General features: G+C 35.3%; 1 protein-coding gene across 1 annotated transcript in view; it reads right to left on the bottom strand.

Annotated features, from left to right (window-relative positions):
• The window catches only part of LOC140136050 (uncharacterized), a 163,705-nt gene that overhangs the window by 31,476 nt on the left and 117,533 nt on the right, over positions 1-14,696 (bottom strand). The window contains exons 32-37 of the mRNA XM_072157753.1: positions 13,833-14,075; positions 12,192-12,359; positions 9,774-9,941; positions 9,099-9,245; positions 2,419-2,607; positions 1,305-1,472 (exon numbers count right to left, since the gene is read on the bottom strand). Of these exons, the coding sequence (XP_072013854.1) occupies positions 1,305-1,472; positions 2,419-2,607; positions 9,099-9,245; positions 9,774-9,941; positions 12,192-12,359; positions 13,833-14,075 (1,083 nt within the window). The remainder of the gene's footprint in view (positions 1-1,304; positions 1,473-2,418; positions 2,608-9,098; positions 9,246-9,773; positions 9,942-12,191; positions 12,360-13,832; positions 14,076-14,696) is intronic.

Here is a 14,696-nt window from a genome sequence, read left to right on the forward strand (position 1 = left end):
AAAAAGTTGAGATTTTTATATCACTGGAAACCTCTGGCTACATAATGTACAAAATATTTCTTGCAGATTAATTCGTTTTGCAAAGATATCGTGAAATTTGAATTTCGTTCTGGTGCACCAGAACGAAATTACAACGCATTGTCTATGGAGCAGTGTAATACACATAATCGCGTGCATAACTCGCATAAGCATAAAATCGGAATCAACTGAAATTTTGGGAATAGGCTTTTTTCGTGGATATCTACTGAATAATGTCATAAAAAGAGATTGCTAGGATTACGAAACACTCCTTTAATAGGCCTACTGGGCTTTAATCAGTTTTGCAAACAAAATCCCAACTTTTTCTTCTTCGCGTGCCTCCCAATATAGGCCTACGTCACAATTTCAAAACACGGCCCGTAATTCTCGGGTCGTAAAAACATACTCGATAAAATAGATAAGTAACAAAAACCCATATGGATGGAAAAGTACATGATCAAAAATAAAATGTTTTCATAACATAAACATAGTCAGCTCAACTGAATCTCGGGCTGAATCACAAGGGTTTCTAAACAAATTCATAGCATTACACGTTTATATATATCACCAGCCAAATTGTTACAAATACTCAACATTTATTTAAAAACAGCACTGCATACTGTCTACTGAAAATACAAATTGTATTAGTTACGAACAATGGATTGTAAAAACATGACAAATTCATAAAATACAAACATACATTTTAATGGCATAAAATTCATAGAACACCGTCAAATTTGTTTACAAAGACATAGGCCTACAGTAAATAAACAAATTAAACAACACAATGTAAAGTGATTCAATAATATAATAATAATTAAGATATGATTAATATATACTAGTACTATTAATAATATTAAAATGATAGTTATTTTTTATTGTTATCATAAGAAAATAATAATAATAATATAATTTTTACTATACCGTATTAATTATTATTATATGAATAGGTCGTATTGATTATTCCATAATACATGAATATAAATGCAAACAATTGGAAGTTGTATTGATTGGCCATATGACCGCATGCACTGCATTCACGGCACTTTACAGTTTACACAGTGAGTCAATTGGGGCGAACTTGTCGTGGTATGTACGTGTATTGGGGCGAACTGGTAGTGGTATGTACTGGTGTGGGGCGAAACGTCCTGACACCTATTGGACGTAAGCAGTGATTTCCAAAGAGAAAGTAAAATGATGAAAGATCCCTGATGACACTGATAAATTCACATAATGGCCTTCAATAATTACCTGTGTACATTGTGTGCCATTAATGTTAACATTACCTGATTTTGTCCATCTCTGATTTCTCTCTTGTAGCCATCATTTTCCTCCTCTAGTTGTCCTATGGTAAGCTTACATTCCTGTAACTGTTTGGTCATGTTGTTATACCTCTGTCTTTCTGCTTGCATCTCATCTCTTAAATCTTGAATGGTTGACTCGTGCCGTTTAACCTACACAAGATAAAAATTTTGAAAATATGTTTCAAAAACTTTTTTAGATTTTTAAGCTTCAAGTGATTTTTTAGGGTCATTTACCCTCTTCCGTTAAAAAAAAATCCCGACCGACTGACCTGACTTGCCAAGTCTGTTTACCCGTAGAAAAGGGTTTTTTTCTGTCGCCTAAAGTGAACCTTTTCTCTGGAGCCGGAGTAGTTGGAGCAAGACAAAACAACTTGGCTTGGAATTCCTCCTTTTCATTTTCCTTTATAGGCCTTGCACCTGACAGCCCTGAGTATAAGCCAGTCATTATCTGCTGACCATTTATGACTAACATTTAAGGACTCAATACAAACCATAGCCTATGTTTATAACAATTTCAAGCAAAGAAGAGGATATTACTGGGGCAGATGTTATCTTTTGATTCTTTCCATGAACAATTCACTACAAGGACATTCAAGCAGGCCAGTGAATATGCTGGAATAAAGACAGAACTAAAAGAACTAATTTGCATCTAACATCACTGTCAATCAAACTCCCTATGACCCTTGATTGGTTAATGGCATGTAAAAGCCTGTGTAAAAGGAAGGATGATTCATCTGGTGCCGATTGGAGAAAAGAAATTGCAGAAAATGGCGAGAAATTAATACTTTTTATGAGGCAAAAAGGCATTGTTAACATGGTACCTTCAGAAAAGAAAGTTTCCTACTATGAAGACGCAACTTTTGAGACATTTTGTATATTTGAAGGTGCAAAATTACCCACAAGGCACTCTGTTTTACCGCCTCATTCAGCAACTCATCATCACGACACTTGTAAACAAACCATGCCCAAGTTTAATTGACAGATGACGTCAGATGCAAACTAGTCTTTTTAATTCTGTCTTTGATTGTCTCTTTGGAACGTCTCTGATGTCTAAAAGAGCATCCAATTGGTACCTCCTCCACAATAGGTTACTCACCTGTTCTGCAGACATTCTCTGTTGTTGTCTTGTCTCTTCCAGGTGTCTCTCCAGCTGTTCTCTCATATCTTGAAGTTTCCTGACTTCACCTCGGATCACCTCTGTATCCTCGCGAGCCGTCTCTAGCTCCTCTTTCAATCTTTCAACAAGATTCTGTTGGTCTTCGGCTTCCTCCTCGTGAAGCTGTACCTGCAATGAAAGCAAACAACAACACAAATATTAACAATTTTCATGTCATTTATTTTACTACCTTACCTTGAAACAACCTTGTAAAATTTTGTCTTTCATTTGTGTTTTACGATTCTGATTTCTCACAATATTCCATTGCTTACTGAAAGGAAAAGCTTTCATCCAGTTTACTCTTTGTCGTTTTTCATTGCTATCCATTTTGACCAATTTTATGAAAATCCAACAATCTTTAACTTATTTAACCTCAGATGACCCTAGGTGACCTTGACAAGACCTCAGGGGTGTGAGAGGCCTCAGACAAAAATAGAGGAAAATGACTAAAATAGCTAACAAACAGTGTAAAATCAGGGTAAAAACGCCAAATATGGGCTGAAAATAAAAGAAAATGCATAAATTTTGGCAATAAAAATAGCTGAAATTAGCTAAAAAGCTGAACTCTCCCACCCCTGTATTATACTCTCACTTCATAGCTGTTACAGTTGAGTGCTTAGGAAAACCCAGTATTTATGCATATATCAAAAATGTCTACTAATAATGATCCAGGATGGGGCTCAAGTAGCACAATCTATCCACCTCCACCCAAAAAAACAAAAACAAAAAAACAACAACAAACAAACAAACAAAGGCAAACAACAATAACAAAACAGCCCATTTTGGGGACATAACCACCAGTCACAGCTTCTCATCTCATTTTAATAGAACCCCTTGTATAAAATCCTGGACCTTTTATCACTAATATCTGCCCCATTCATTATAACCTATTTATACCAGTTCCTGTAGATCTCCATAAAAATAAAAAATATTTTAAGAAAGTTTTGAAAAGATCAAACAACTCATTAAAATGTTACTTATAATATATTTGTGTGACTCTTTCTTTATCCATCTGGGCCTCTTACTTATTACTCTAATCATGTTGTCATACAGGGTTCAAAAGAAATAACTCCCCCCTTAAAATTCCAAAACATTTCTTTGCATAACTTGACATTTATTTTGTTGATTTGAAAAATTTTAAAAATAGTGAATAGAGGAATCGCTTTTCAACCCTCCCAACGTTGTTTCATTTGCAAAAACAATATTTGTGGTCAAAAATAATCACATTTTCCAAAAATGATGCTTTCAGAAAAAGTTGCACCTTACCACATTATGTACAAAACATTATCGATATTAATGTTAAGGTTGATTTAATTCTTGGTTTTTCCTTCATCTTTCTGTCTCTGATCCGTCAGGCACCCATGCAACCATCATTCAGTGCAAAGATTTGTTGAACTTAATTTCGGCGTAAAATGAGATTTTCTTTGAAGTTTTTGTTTCAAAATGATAAAATCACTAGGAAATAGAAATGAGCTCTCCACGCATAAATTTGACCAAAAGGGTGAACATTTACCTGTATTGGGTCAGTTGAAGCATCTTGCATTTTGATTTAAAATGATGGCTTTCTTGGATAAAGGTGTAACACTCATGATGGGGCCACAAGAGATTGGCTGCATGCAGTTAATTGGCTGAATGCTGACATCCAACCTCCAATCTTTGTTGGCCATTTCTTCTTTGCCATGTACGTCTTTTTTCAAGAGATCCGTTGCGATAGATCTTTGCAACTGTTTCAGTCTGCAATTTGCAAGTAAATTTTTCATCTCTCCTAGCCAGCGAAAGAAATAAGCATCACACTGCAAACCTTATCTTTACTCCCATAGCCTAATGATTTTACCATTTTTGAAACACCGACTGAAAATCCCATTCATGTCAAAATTCATGTCAATGAATCATTGTTTTATACTGAAAGTTGATTGCATGGGTGACTGAGTAATCGAATACATAAAATTTAAGACAAATTAACTAACAATTTACATTGATCACGTTGATATCGAGAACGTTTTTGTACATTACATGTATAGGAAGTTGAAAAGTGCAACTTTTTCTGAAAGCATCATTTTTGGAAAATGTGATAATTTTTGACCAACAAAAAATGATTTTCAAAAAAAAAGAAAACTGGGAGGGTAGCAAAAAGATTCCTCTATTCACAGGTTTTTTAATTTTTCAAATCAACCAAATGTATGTCAAGTTATGCTAAGAAATATTTTGTATTACATTAACCATATGAAATTTTGGATGAGGTCTATATGCAAATCATTTTTTGATGGCATTGAATGCAGAATTGACACAGAATTGTAGGTAAATATTTATACAAAATCAGTTGGTGACTGTAAGTGACCTTTGAACACTGATAAAAAATATCACTTCAAACAAGTGGTAAATTACTTACACACTTCTAACTTTAATAAAATCTGTTCTCCCATGTAAATATTTGAAATTCTGTAAACATAGTAAACTATTTCATTTTCCAATTTCCCCTAACTATATCTGTGTACTGCACGTACTTCTCAACTTTACCAGTTTGACAGCAAAATTAAGACCACTGTCTCCTCAGTTTCTTATTAAGCAAACAAAAAATAAATTATAATAGCTGTTTACTTTGCAAATTTATCTGTTACTAAATATTATTTACACAAGTAAATTATTGGACTATAACTCACAGGTATTTATAGATAGCATTATTTATTTGGAATTCACCTTCAAACACGAGTTCCCATGCAAAATGCAATGCAACCTAAGGCTGCCTTGTGTAATTTGTTGTTTTTATTATTATTTTATTATTATTTTATTATTTTATGTAATGAGATATCTTTGTAATGGGTAATTCAAGAAGGGCACTAAATGCAGTGAAGTGAACATGGTTAATAGGTCGTTGAAAGCTGATATCCATCAAACAAGAAATATGTGCACTAAAATATATAATAAAATCATCAATAGCTAAGCTGATACAAAATAATACTCAAGGCAGCACAAGACCTTATATCACCTTTAGTGTCTGAACTCAGATACGAACCAAACGAATGATTTCTACTGTAATCATCATTGTGTGACTACATTATTTCAAATCAGCTTGATATTTTAGCAGTTACTGAGACTTGGTTGACTGGTAGTGATAAAGACAATTGTGGAATTACTGATATCACACTGAAATAAGTTGCCAAATTATGAACTTTGCCATACCCACTGTTAACACTTACAGGTGGAGTTGTAGATGTTATTGTCGGAGATGGATTTAAAAGTCAGCAATTTCAAGTCATTTACATGTACCTACTGCTGAAGCCACAGACACTTCCCATATTTTTTTGTCTCTGGCCTGTTTTTCTACATACAAGTTTGTTTTAATAGACATGACATGTTGTAATCTGTGTAAATACACAACATTGTGCAATGTGCAAAGGTTTTCCCCACTAGTGACTTCAGTTGCTTTTAAGCAATACTCCATTTATCATCTCCTCAACATAACTAGTGTTTGTTACATGTAACTGTACAATTATGGCACTGAAAGAGATCAGAGAAATCCAGGATGAACAAATGAGCAAAAAGTTACTCCGAGTAGAAGAAAAATCATTAGAATGTGAATGCAATATCAAAGAACTTGATAATCTGGAAGAAGAAATCAACCGACTGCTTGCAGTTCAAGACGAAGCTATAGATCAACAGGTTCAGCTAGCAAAAGCAAAGGTCGACGACCTTGCAAAAATTCTGAGAGAACGCATCCGAGAAAGTGAACAAGCTCGAATACAGACCGTTCAAGCTGAGAAGGAACGCCAGCGAGAGACTGCTCAAGATATTCGTAATTCTGGAACTAATGCCAGGAGTACGCTTCAGAGTACACCTAGCAAGGACTACACTCGGACAATCAACTGGTTTGAGGATGAGCTCAACCGGGTTTTAGCTATTGATACTGATACAATGTGTCTCAACCCTGTGGAAGGTAAATAAATATTTACATTAACATAAATATAAATATGGTGGTCTGATATGATGAGGGATCTAAACACATAAAGTATTCTACCCTTTCATACATTTGTACTACACATAAATTAAGACAGTTCATTAGTTATTAACCATTTGATATTTTTACCATCAACTACCCCCATTTGATAGTTCTTTCCATCCCAACGATGTTAATTATGCTGCGCAATACGTAACTAGCCTTCGCACCTATGACAGACAGAATATGTGTGTCACGTAAGTGCAAGGAAGAAACTGTTCCTTAGCATGATTTGCAAGTGTATTACCTCATGAACGGGTAAATTTTGATAAAATAAAATAAAATAATCCACGGTGGAACTTGGGTGTTATTCTTAAATATTCTTGAATATATGTATGAGCGATAGAAAACAAATTCAATTAAATTGAGTAATGGTCAATGGAAGCGGCTTACACATCATACACTGGGACATAGAAATATTCAAAAATTACAAACTATCGCACAAGATCAAATTAATGATGCTTAATCGTTATTCTTAATATAACAATATACAGGGGAAAGAAGAATTATGCATCGCACACTAGCACAATTAAACATGAAATTACAAATGGTAACATGGCATGCATAAGCAGATATACTAGAATAAAAACTCCGGACATACCTGCCTGTGCAGAGACTTGACCACCATACCTCTCGCCTGTGAGAATATATACTTCGACTATCACACTCATCGACAGTTAGTATTTGTATAACATCACATACCGATAGTACATTTTCAGCTAGTCACTCTCAATGATCTCTGAAACTTGAATTGTTTACTGCTATAAAACGTCACATGCAATCATGTCTATCAACTTTGCTGTCCTGATATACACTCCAACAAATTTCCCTTCAACATATTGTGTAATAAATGTATACTTTGGTTTCTTGTTTCTTACAGGTATGTTGAGATGTCCAACCGAGACATACATAAACACACATGCTGGTAATCTCATTCACCTCAGAGTATGTCAACTCAAGCTGAAATACGAGCTGTCAAATTTCAAGGATGCATCTCACATTGCGACAACTTCTTACAATAACCTAGTTGTGACCGACTCCGGCAAGAAGTGTGTCACTATAGTACGAAAGAAACCCAGCGGAAAATGCAAGAAAAAGCGAAATCTTAAACTGACCATAAAAAACACATCACAGACTCCGCAAGACGTTGCTGTGACGATGCAAGGTGAGTTCCTGGTAGCGAGATTATCTCATGTGGAAGTCTACTCGGCTCAGGGCAAATATGGCGGAAAAGTGGAATTTGGATCCGCTTACAAAAAACAGATAGAGACTGAAGAAAAAGCAAATCTGAGCAGTTATGGACATACCCCATTAGCACACAGAATTGCAGTGACCGATAATGACACCATACTAGTAGCAGACCTTGACGATTCTGCCATTTATGTGCTTCCATCTGATCCTGGTAAAGAAGCAAGTAAGCTTACTACGACCGTCAATCCATATCAATTGGCTGTTTACCCAGGAGGATTTGTAAGCATACTGCATAAGGATAAAATTGTAATAATGTCCTTAGAATCTGGATGTGTAATCCAACAATTGGACATCCCATGCGCATTAGGGTTTTGCTATCACATGGAAACAGACTGTTTTCTGGTTGCTAGGCTAGTACAGGTGGATTCAACGTGGACCGGTATTATAGAACAATATTGCGCCATGACGGGTCGGTTTGTCGCGCGTCTCATGGACGGTTTATATAATCCACAGGATATGGTTGTCATGCCCGATGGGCAATTGGCAGTGGCTGATGGGAAAACTGTCAAGATATACAGCATAAACTTTGGATAAACTAAGTTTGTCTATTATTCACCTACAATGTTGCAGTTCTCGGGTTGTGCGGTTCTTGATGCAAAGCATTGGACGCAATGCCTCCACCTTGACAAATATATTTTTAACCGTGGCAATTTCACTTGGAGCTGGGGACTATTAAAAATAATAACAAAATCTGAATAAAACAAAATGTTAAAAATGTAGATTTATGCAAATGAGCTACCAAATTAGCACATTTTGCAACAAAAATCTAGTGGAATTTGATGACCACCAATTGCCACCCCTCCACCAAGTCACATCACTATACTCCGTATCAGTTCCGAGAAATTGCACTTAACAGAATGACGGACGGACAACCAGGAAACATAATACCTCTGGTGGAGCCATAACACTAAGCTGGCAACTGAAATAAAATGACAGTTTGTTCTCAAAGGGACACTCATGCACTTTGTGATTTACAGCCTTCAACTTACCCCAAAAAACTTGAGATTATTATATCATCAGTAACCCAGTACTACATGATGTTTGTGCCCATAAACTTTGTTGCAGATTTGGTCGTTGGACAAAGATATTGTCCAATTTGTATTTTACGGCTGTTGAAAGCCCAAAGTAACAACACAGTGGCATATATGGGATGCTGTAATATGTGTAATTATACTTTACTGGCTTATTCAATGTCCATTTCAAGTGAAATTTTGGAATATAACCTTTTTTAGTGGGTATCTATTGAACCATAACCTAAAAAAGGATGCAAGACATTGTAAACAATACATCCAGGATTTTCAAGCTTACAAATGGTGAAAGGGATATGTAAGCAAAGAATAAAGCACAGAAAAATATATAATTTTGCAATGTTTACCTGTTCCTTAGCAGCCTTCAGTTCTGCCTGTAATCTCTTGTTCAACTGCTCATGTCTGACGACCTCTGTGACCCTGTTGCTAAGTTGCTCTTGGGTAGATTGAAGACTATTTTCCATCAGCATCAACTTTTCTTCATGGTGGGCAAGCTTTGTAATAAATGAACAAGACAAATACAGAATGTACAGAATGTTCCACATATTAAAGTTATTGTAAATTGTGTAAATTGTTTATTTCACAAAATTTAAGTCAAGTATAATACAACATTTGAATAAAAATATTCATAAAAATTCACAAACTTCCCAAAAATTAAATTGCACACAGTATTGAAACAACAAGATGCAGTATATTTTATGGCCTAATGTTTCCAAGATTGGAAGAATTTTAAGGACATAAAGAATTGTACATGTACATATTGCAGACTCTTCTTCAAAATGTACACAATCATCTCTGTAAGTAGTATCATTACAATTTTTTTATTCTGGTTTTAATACATCTAAAAATGTCCAAAAGGAAGAGATGAGGAAAGTTAGTGATGAAATCAAAACTCGACCGCCGGTTCGAACCGTGTTCCATTGTCAAGAACAAGAGAAACCTGCTCCAACCGGACGGAACCGCCCGGAACCGGTGGTCGACCGCCGGCCGAGTTTTGATGTTATCCTTATGTAGTGAAATACCTCTTGTGCACAATCTCTGTATTGATGTCTTGCATCAGCAAGATCTTCCCTTAACTGCTGTAACTCCCCTTGAAGGTGTGCTCTTTCATTTTCTGTTTGCCTTCCTTCTGCTTGTAAATGTTTGACTTCTTCTGTCAAACTGGAAATAGTAGTACTAAGTCTGTTAATCTGAAAGATACAATAAATCAAAATTATCTTTAAAATTTGTTAAGGTTTTGATATGGATATTGAATATATATTCAAACTACCGAGTGTAGTTTGACAATGTTGGGCATAATTAATATACATGGTAATAATTAATTGCATAATATGTAAAGCATCTTGAGTAATGGTGCCATTGCAAAATGTCCCCCAAAACAGTGTGCACATCCATGCACTCTCATTTTGTTGACATTCAGTACTTGGGCCAGAACAAATGAGCTTTTCTAGTTGAAATCCACCCACTTTGGAAAACATGACCTTATTTCCCACAATGGGGTTGTAGGTTTCAAATGAAATCACTCATTCAGGTAACTCCATTTGAAATTTACACCCCTTGTGTGGAAGATTAAAGTCAAGTCTTCCATATGGGGTGTTTGGATTTCAACTGGAATAGCCAATTCATCAAAAATATAATTATCACCTGATGTATGCTCCACATTGCAATCGTGATGGAATCCGAGCCAGATTTTGACAAACTTTGCGCTGAAAATTCTTATCACATGATGGACTTCTGATCAACACTCAAACCCAGAATTTTGTTCAACTTTGTTGCGATGTCGCAGTGCTACGGGATTTTGATTGGCTGCTATTAAATCAAGGTTGAGTTATCAGTGACTTCAAAGCATTCAGCTATAATGCTGTAGGGCCTATAGGAATATTTTCCTTGAGATAGCGGTATATCGCATGGAGTATATTTCAATTTCATTGTGTGATACTGTGATAGAAAACGGGACAGTGGATAATGGTGTATACAGTGGCCTTATTTGGTACAAAAAAATTCTAATGTTTAAAAGTTATATCAAAATCTCACAAATTAAAATGGTCATATTCCTGGTTTTATTGCAATGCATCAAATGAAGAGCTTAGTTTCAAAACCCCTTACATCCACTTGAGCAATTTTGAGAAAACATCAAAAAATCATCTAAAAAATCACTGATATAAGAGGGTTTGCAACAAAAGCAGCTTTTGGCGGGATGCTCATCCTACCCAGGCATCCCGCCAAAAACTGATTTGGTGGCAGATCCCCTTATATCAATTATTTTTTGATGATTTATTAATATTTTCTCAAAATTTCTGAAGTGGATGTAAGGGGTTTTGAAACTAAGCTCTTCAAATACAGACTGCAAAAGGTACCTGTTATGTTCACCCCTGTATATCCTAAACAAAGACAAATATGTCAAAATTCAAACCACCTGTACCCTTTAGCTCTGATTTAAGACCTCATTTGTTGAATTGTATATTGTATATTGTATATTTTATTAGAAATCACATAGCAGCCAACGGCTGAATTGCATGACATTTACATTAAAAATAGCATTATGAAAAATACATACATTTATAATTAAAACACTCAAACATTAAAAAACATACAAAGAAATAAGAACAAATTATAATTGCACTTGACTGAATTTGGAACAATATCAAAATATGACTGGCAGGAAAAAACAAACTACATTGCTTTTAGGATGTTGGTGAGAAATGATAGGGGACTTTTTTGAAATCTGTTGGTCCTACATCTAAAAAAGTCAAATTTTGGTTGTCTTCTAAGAGTCATGTGGGAGTGATACTTACTAGGTGGAAACCAGTGTGAGAACCTCACAGACGTGCTTGCTTTCAGGGCAAATTCCTTGCAGATGTTTTGTCTCCTCTCAGACAACGAATGAAGTTCAAGGGTAGCTAAGGAATCTGCATAGGTAGTATACTTTCTACCAAGGATGTATTTGCAAACACGTCTCTGAATTTTCTCAAGCTGGGCCACCTGATTATGAGTAAGACCAGAATGCCAAAGTGGGGCGGCATACTCTAAAACAGGGCGGATGTACCCTTTGTACACCAATAACAACGCTAAATAAATCGCTTGAGAATTACAGAACCGGTCATCTAAAACACAAGCAAGGAACAAAATCAAAAGTTGCATTTTAATGTTCTAATCAATGGAAAGCCCGGCACTAATTCTCTTGTTCAAGAACGCTCTGTGTACAAATCAATAAAACGTGCAATGGAGCAAACTGTAACTTTTGAATTTGCATCTTCCTTGGGATTTGGGATTATCATGTCTTTATTTCTCGACAGATTTCAATGAATGAGGTTTTAAATCTGACCTAAAAGATGCAGCTATTGGCTGCTGGTTCTAATCATGACAGAGCTGTTTTTGTTTAGAACAGGGGTGAAAATAACCAGTACCTTAATTATTTTGTGGTCTGTATAACTACTCACCTCTTCTGCCTTTGCTCTGATAGTTTCTTGTGTCATCTTCAGTTCATTTTCTAATGTCTTGACAGTATCACCTCTCTTAGTCAGTTCTTTCTCTAATGCCTTATTTATCTTCTTGGCACCTGTCAATTTACCTTCCAACTGCTTAACTTGATCCTCATATTTGACAACCTGTTGTGGTTCAGAGAAAAACATGTTTCATTCAAAATTGAATTGATATTTACGTAATTCCTCTTTTACCAGTGTAAATTCTTTTATAGACACTATCTTTGATTTACTACATGTAAATCAGGAAATCTGACAAATCATCTAAATTGAATTGATATTTATGTAAATCCTCTTTTACCAAAGTAAACGCCTCTTTAAAGACACTGTCAATCATTTGCTAGATCAGAAAATCTGTAACTAGAATTATGCGGTTCATAATTAAGGTGACCCCACACAAAGGTGTGTAAAGGCCAAAAATCATATTTTTCATGTGAAAAAAATACATGCTGAGAATTTTCTAGACTTTCACTTTCACTTTGAAGCTATGATGCATGCAAATTTCAAATATTTGTAAGGACTCACAAGGATTACTAATGCATTGGGCTATTCCAGGTGACATCCATACACCCCGTATGGAAGACATGACCTTAATCTTCAACACAGGGAGTGTGAATTTCAAATGGGGTTGCCTGAATGGGTGACTCCATTTGAAGTCTACACTTCCTGTGTGGGTGATTAAGGTCATGTCTTCCATAGGGGGTATATGGATTTCAAATGGAACAGCCCATTCCACACACTACTTGCTTATATTATTTTAATTCAAGTTTAGAACTTAAAGAACCATGCTAAACTTATTTCATAAAGTTGAATCTTGTGAAAACAAAATATAACAGCAGCAATGAGTATTTTTGGGTTAACTAAAATTAAATGTACGACATGGAATTCATATGACAAACAGTGTACATAGTACAAATGAAACACTTTCTGAAATGAGAAACAATGTGTATTTTCCCTTACATTTGCATATGTCATTGATGTACTGAGAGAGGAAGTGAATGTTCTTATTATATGGGACAAGTATGTATGATTAATTTAGAACACAGAATGTGATTGATTCATGTAATATTTTTCCCAAATCATATTTCAGGGATCTCAAGATCTACTTAACCACTATATCCTAAATTGCATAACTTTAGTCACCTACACCTGCTGGTATCAGTGTTTCCACTGGTTGTAGTTACCACTACTTAAACACCACAACAAAGTAGGTCACCTGCTTTTCTCACCTCATACTCTTGATCGGGGGTTCTCAACTGAATTCCTTAAAGTGCTACTTTAATATGTACAGAATTCTAAAATGCCGCTATATCTATGAGAGCAGAAGGGGTTGATTAACAGGCGGGTTAACTGCATCCCATGTCACATTTTATGACAAATTTGGGAATTCACTGGGCAAATGTCATTGAAAAAAAAAGGAATTCCTAGTTTGAGAAAACATTCATACAACAAACTTGTGAATTTCCCAATTCCTGATACCAAAATCTCAGTTTTTATGAAAAAAAATGGGGGATAAGGCTGTCGAATGGGACACACCCCTTTAATACTTATTTCATACATGTGAGTATACACCACACACATATCAAGAAATATACAAACCTCCATGCTGTGTTTCTGATTAGTTGATGTCAGATTCATCTGAGAGTTTTTCAATACGGTTTCAATACTCCTAGACTCTTCCAAAGCTTTTCCTTTCTCTTCCCGCACTAATGTCAGATCAGCTTGTAGTCTCTCAATGTGCTGCTTCAGTATCACAATTTCTTCATTACTTGATGTGAGTTTATCTTCTAGTTCTTGTATGGAGAGATTAAGGTCTTTGATTTGACTATCCTTATCATCAACCTTATAACATAAATGAAATGAGATGAAACATGTAGTGAAAAGTATGAATCAGAGATGCTGTTCAGTTTCATTCAGAAAATGCTGGCAAAAACCTGAGAAGTGGCATCTATGATAGATGCTTGAAAATGGAAATTACAAAACATGTAATATGAAGCTGTTAGTTTATGTTGTACAAATATTGAATGTTTATGAGTTCAATGGTAAGAATATTTTCATGAGGTGAAATGGAACAGTTCATATTTCACCGAATGGAAATAATTATTCTTTCCTTTGAACGGATAAAAACATTAAATATTTGTTTTATATAACTCATAAATAAGTTCCCTTGCTTCCACTTAATTTTATAAATCACCAGAAAAGCAAAATAAATTAAAAGATATATAAATGTATATTTATTTTAGAAGCAAGACCCCCACCTATAATTGGCGAGTCAAGGTGGAAACCTCACGCTATACGCTCGCACATCTGTCAGCGTTGCTATGGTAGTTCCGTGTCCGTGCAATGGAAAAATGACTATTGCACGGACGCGGAGTGCAATAGTCCTTTTGCAGCTGGCCGTTAAAAATAGCAGAAATAATCAATAGTAGTTGGCCAATCAAATGACAAGAAACTTTGTATGAG

This window comes from Amphiura filiformis, chromosome 16, assembly GCF_039555335.1.
Source record: "Amphiura filiformis chromosome 16, Afil_fr2py, whole genome shotgun sequence".
NCBI lineage: Eukaryota > Metazoa > Echinodermata > Ophiuroidea > Amphilepidida > Amphiuridae > Amphiura > Amphiura filiformis.